The sequence below is a fragment of the Chlamydotis macqueenii genome, chromosome 2 (assembly GCF_036417535.1).
Source record: "Chlamydotis macqueenii isolate bChlMac1 chromosome 2, bChlMac1.mat, whole genome shotgun sequence".
NCBI lineage: Eukaryota > Metazoa > Chordata > Aves > Otidiformes > Otididae > Chlamydotis > Chlamydotis macqueenii.
This window is the reverse complement of record NC_141557.1, coordinates 37,305,478-37,311,477: the sequence shown is the minus strand read 5'-3', so window position 1 is coordinate 37,311,477 and position 6,000 is coordinate 37,305,478. Positions and strand designations below refer to the sequence as shown.

The window sequence follows — 6,000 nt, the reverse complement described above, 5'->3', positions numbered from 1 at the left end:
TCTTCTCGCCAAGTCGCCGAAGCCAGAGCAGTGGAAACCACGGCAGTGGAAGCCAGTGCTGCTTGGCCCTGCCGCCCTCTGCCTCCCCATCTCACGTTATCTCTCTTTGCAGCCCGCTTCACCCGCCCCGCCAATCAGCGCCGCCTTTACTCCGCCCCGCCTCTTGCGGGCCAATCAGCACTGCCCTTGGTGGTGCGGGCCGGGCCCGCGGCCGGCGGCGCGGGCGGGCGCCTTTGATGCCGGCGGGCGGTTAATTCAGGAAGCTCCTCGGGAGCGCGAGGGAAGCGGCGGGGCGGGGCGGCGGGGGCGGGGCCGGCGGAGCGGAGTGGGAGGAGGCCCCGCCCCTGGCCGCCCCGCCGCGCGCTGCCGCCCGCGAGTTCGGCGCGAGGCCCCGGCGCGGGGTGGCGCCGGCGGCCGCGGGCGAGGGAGAGGGGGCGTGGCCGGCGCGCGGACGGCCGGAGGGGGGCGGGGCAGGGAGCGGAGCCGAGTCGTCGGTGGCCGGAGGCGGCGGCCGGTCGGTGCGCGCGGCGGCCTCGCCATGGTGTTCCTGAAACTCCGCGAGCAGGTGGGTGCGCGGGGGCGGCTGCCGTCGCCCGCCTCTCCCCTCCCCTCCCCTCCCCTCCCGGTGCCGCCGGGCGCGGCGGCTGCGCGCCCTTCCCCGCCCCCTCCTCGCTGTGGTGTGCTTGTGACAGGCGGCGGGCTGGGGGAGGCAGCATGGCTGCTGCCGCGGCCCGGAGGGGACGGGGACGGGGCTGGGGCTGGGTGGCGCCCGCCCGGCGGCGGGAGGCGCCATGTGCTGCTGGTGCCCCTTCGGTGGCCCCGCTGGGCGGGCGGGGGCCGCTGCCCCGCGCAGGTATCGGGCCTAACAGGTGGCCGCGGCAGCCCGCACGCCCCCTGCCCTGCGCTCCCCTCCCCTCCCCGCCGCGGCGGCAGCGGGCCGGCTGCGGGGCGGAGGGAGGGAGGGAAGGACGGCGCCCTTTCCGCGCGGGGCTGCCCCCGCCGCGGGTCCCAGCCATGCCCCCCGCCTCGGGGAGAGAGGCCTGGGAGGGGTGTCGAGTCTGCGGGCTCCCGCGCCGGTGCGTTGGGAAGGGCAAGGTCTTCGGGCGCCGCTGGGGTAGCGAGAGTGAGCCTGGGCCTGCGGGACTGCCCGGTGCCGGGGGATCAGTGTGGAGGCAGCTGGCCGCGGCGGAGGGCGGCGTGCCCGGGAACGGGAGCTGGCTCCTCTCCTCCCGGAACCGGACCGAGGCAGCGCTGCCGTTCCCTGCTTCCCGTGCCCGAGAGCTGCCGGCTCGTCCCTTCACACACCACCTTTCGTTTCCAGGCCTTTAAAAATCTTTTGTTCGGCCGCTGTTATCTTTCTCCTCCGTGGTCTTGACAGACCTTCCCCGGGTCCGTGCTCCCCTTCTGAAAACAAGGTTTTTCATGCCTTTAGTGTCTTGTTGCTTTCCTCGCATCACACCCTTCTTTGTTTGCTAGACCCTTCGGTTTCCATCTCAGCATATGAAAAATACTTGTCTTCGCTGCTCAGTCCTTTTCTGGTGTCTCCCCTGTCCTACCTATTGTCTCCTGTGCTGTATCAAGATACAAAGGTGGGAGGGTCTGCTCTGCCAGTTTGCCGCGTGTAAAAAGATGCTGGCTAGAAAATGTATTTTTCTTGTATTTTCACATGTGTTACACCAAATTCTCTGTAAAAACTCATGCACTCTGCTATTAGGCTACTCAATACTCTTCCTTAAGATAACTGACTGTAATGCTTGGAGACCCTCCTTCCCTAAAAAATACCCCACAGAAAAAACCCACCTAGAAACTTAGCAGTGGTTAGGCAACTGGTATCCTGTGTCTGTTTATTATGCCGATCAGTATCGGCTCATCTTTACCTGCCAGTCCTTTCATCAGTCTGCGTATACATCTGTCTTTTTATGCTTAGGTTGCATGGTCCCTTGGGATTTTGTTCTAAAAAATATTTAACGATATGAGACTGGGATCTTTATGTCCTGCTGTATTGAATTCCTTAAATTTAGTGAAGCCTCTTTTTTTTTTTTTTTTTTTTTTTTAGAACTTCATCTATGAATGAGCAACAATTGTGGACCCAAAATACACTTAGTATCTTTGAGTGAGGTTTCTTTTTAGGCTTTATTGCTGGTCTTCTATGGGAGGCTCTCCACAGGAACGAACACACGTTCAGCTCTTCTGTTAAATAAGTTGTTTTCTTAAGACCAAGAAATACAACTCTTCTACAAGTAATCATTGTGAAATAACTAGCAAAAAACCCATCATCAATATGTTAACATGAAAGTACTGTATTTCAGAACTTTTCTTCTGGGAAGGATCCTGTTATTGACTGATGCTGAGGTGAAATACTGGGCTGTGTGAGAGCGCTGGTTTGACGGAGTAACGCATGTGAGGCTTTCAGCTTGTATCATAATGGAAGTTTTAATCCAGAAGTATGAGGTAGATTTTTTTTTTTTTTAGAGGCTTCACAGATCTGTAAAGGTGCATTGATACATTGGGAATTGAAGTATCCTTTTACTTAAAAGGGTGGGGGCAGGGAAAGGAGGCACGGGAAGGAGAGAGGGGCGTGTTGGTTTTGAAGAGGCTTTTGTAGAGGGAGTGGTTTTTAGCAGCAGCTGTATTTCTGTTGGATAAGTGTCAGTTGCTTGATAAATCAGTTATTACAAACCAAGTTATGTTAAAATTACTTTCTTTAAGAATGCAAAAAATAATGAGGAATCGTTTTTGCATGGAATATCTCTGTTTTGCTAATTACAGATAGTTCCTCCAGGTCAGTATTCTTCTGCAGTATGCTGCAAGATGTCTTGACTTCAGGACTAGATGCTGTGCTAAGGTTATAACACCACCTGCTCGTTATAAAAACCAACCCTGGTACTATATGAAAGTGGAGGTGTTTATCTTCAGTAGTTCATGAAACGTGCTTCTTGTTTGCTGAACCATATACTTTATTTCATAGTGATGTGTTCATTTAGAATAAAGTGTCATGTGCATTTTTATGCCCTATAGTGTGCCTGTTTTTAGAGGTGGCTGTGTTTCATGGAGTGCAAAGGCTGCTCTGTTGTTTGTACTGCTGAGTTAGTACGAAGGAGAGAGGTATTTTGCTAATTTCCTTCTACAGCACTCAAATGGATTAATAACCTTCTGGAACAAAAATTCTACTAAATAAAGTATTACTTTCATGTGATTCTGAAGACTTTTTTTTTTTTTCCAGAATCAACATAAACCTGTTGATTTTTTTCTTTGATAAGATAGAAGGGCTCTTTGTTACTTATTTAAATGTCAGAATTTTGCTGAGTAGAGGCAGACAGGGCATACAAGAAGCTTGATATTTTCTTACATTTGGTTTAGTTTGGTTTTTTAAGTTACTGTAAGCTAGCATAAAAGCAGGGCTTGAGAACTTAACAGTGAGGTGAGAGTGAGAAATTCTGCTCTAAGGCTCTTAGTTGAGCTCAGGGTGAAATCCCAGTTCTACTTGCAGTTGATTTAATTTACTTAGTACACTGATAAACAAAACTTTGATCCTACAGATGCTTAATGGGTTTGTGAAGCTCAAATATTTGGTTGTCTTTGGAGGCTGGTTAGATACATTTAACTTTCAGAATAAAGGTTTTCCATGCACTGAGAAGAGTAGGGCTTTCCTTGGGTTCAACAAGCAGCTAGCAGGTACATTCTCTGCAAATTTGTGGTGATGCTGCCTGAGCTTTATTGCTTTGCAATCCTACAAGGTAGGAATATCTTTCAAAGCTTTGAAATAATTCAGAGTGTGCCTTGCACTTTCAGAAGTGACTTATGTTTGCTTTCAAAGTATGTTGGGTATCAAAAAACACCCATAAGCCATACTTGCAAAAATTGCATTTGAAGCTAAACTGAACTCTGTTGAGCAAAGTTGGTACCTGCTCAACAGCAGACTTTAACTGTGGGATAGAAAGAGCAATCGTTCAAGTGTTAAGTTAGAAGCTGTAGGTTGTTGGACAGACATGTCTGAAAACAGAGGAAGCAAATCTGCAAATTCTGTCACTGAAGGTTAAGCCATTCAAGGTGGAGATGAAAAATATAGTAAGTGTAGCTTACAATTAAGGTATTTGCTCTTCAGTTTGTTTGCTTTCATACTGTCTTCAGAGATTTGGTGCTTGTGTACTGCGTTCTTCTGGGTGAGAAGCTGCTTTAACTACTAGAATGCCAAATGAGAGGGAGGCTATAACAGTTTGTTTCTTCCTGAAACACTGTAGTACTCTTCTGTAAGAGACTGCATTGAAAGCAAAGTTTAGTTCAAGGTTCACTGACACTTTATCAGACTTTTTTTTTGGAGCTGAGGGGGCGGGGGGAGAGAAGTAACTTGCTTGTTATTCCTTTCCATCATGTAATGCCTTGGTCTCCTGCATAAAAACCCTCTCAGCTCTGTATACCTAACTGTGAAAGGCTGTGTCTTCTGTTTTTTGGGGTTTTTTTTGCTATTCAGTCATAGTTTCTAGGTATAGTAACTGTTTCCCAGAACAGGTAAATTCTTGCTTTAAAGAGTTGCCAGTTAGTCTCTTACACATCAGGAGTAATTGACAGCCCAGTTTTTCTTAGTGGGTAGGTGAAATTTGGATTGCTTAACAACTGAGGGATTTGTTGCTTTTCTGTTACTAGCCTTAGCTGTGTATGTGCCTATAGGTCATCTATTAAGCTAGCATAAGCCTGCATTTCGGTAGAGTTTTGTTGAAATGCATGAAGCTCTGATCAAAACTGTCTGACTTTTTTCTTTAATTTTGTAGCTATGCAACTGTTTGTGGCAAAGCTCATTGGATGCAGCATCCAATGAAGTTGATAAAGCTTTTTTTTTTTTCTTTCATTACATCATAGTTTTGATTATGCATTTCCTGTTTTCTCTGAATCTTAAATATGTGATAGGAAGAAATCTTTGGGCTCATAATAGTGGGCATTTGTATGGGATTTTTCTTTATGACTGCTAGACTGTACTTGAGGCAATGCGTTTATTCCCAAAAGTCAGATGTGACTGATCAGAGTATGAACAACTGCATGAGGATATTAGAGTGACCACTTATCTTCAAAGTCCTTGAACAGTGAGAGCACTGACTTCTTTATTGCCCATTTATATCTTTCTCTTAGCTAAGATGGATCTTATTCAATTGGCAGTTAAACAAATGTTTGCAGTGTCATAGTGAACGCTCTGAATGCCTCTATGGTTGCTATTTTCATTACTGCCAGCGTTAGACTTCATTCTTTTAGAATTCATGCCAAGAATAAATGTCCCAACTAGTTCCTTGTTACACTAAGAGGAGGAATGGTCTCCTGTGGTGATGAAAAGGAGCTGCTGCTGTTCGATGAGGGAGGGATATGCTGGTAATGGAATTACATGGTATTGCTCTACAAATTCTGTTCAGACATAGACTAATGAGATATGTGTTTAATTTTTTTTTTTGTAGAAGTTACTTTAAAGTTAGTGTTCTCAAAAAAAAAAACCAAAAACAAAAACCAAACCCAACAAACTTTTGAGGATCTTTTTAAAATTGAAACCACTCTTTGCACTCCATTCTGTCATGCGTTCTTCCTAAAATTTGGATCTAGTCTGTTTTCACTGCGTACAAGATAACTAAATTAGGAAGTTGTAATATTTATCAAGATACCTTACTGTTAATTCTGTTGTTTCCAGGCTGAGAACTCGCATCTACTGAGTTCTTTGTTCCATCTTTAATTGATGGAAAACTTTGAGTAACTTGAACACACTTTATCTTGTTATACAAAGTAATTACCAGCCCTTCCATTACAACCTGTTGAGAGAACCTGGTTCTACCACGTGTTTGTTTCAGGGGATCAGATTCCCTGATGATAACTTGGGAACTTATGACTTGTGAGCAAGCAGTTCTTCTCAGTGAAGAAAATAAACTTCTTTTTTTTTTTTTTAAACAAAAAAAAAAGGTGGGAGAGAAACAAAGGAAGCCTTGATTCTGCAGTCAGATCCTCATGGCAGATCCTGTTAACTCA

General features: G+C 46.7%; 1 protein-coding gene across 1 annotated transcript in view; it reads left to right on the top strand.

The window, feature by feature from the left end:
• The first annotated feature begins 477 nt into the window (after window positions 1–477).
• Window positions 478–6,000, top strand: part of ANKRD28 (ankyrin repeat domain 28) — a 126,909-nt gene continuing 121,386 nt past the window's right edge. The window contains exon 1 of the mRNA XM_086742616.1: window positions 478–565. Within this exon, the coding sequence (XP_086598742.1) occupies window positions 539–565 (27 nt within the window). The 5' untranslated portion in view covers window positions 478–538. The remainder of the gene's footprint in view (window positions 566–6,000) is intronic.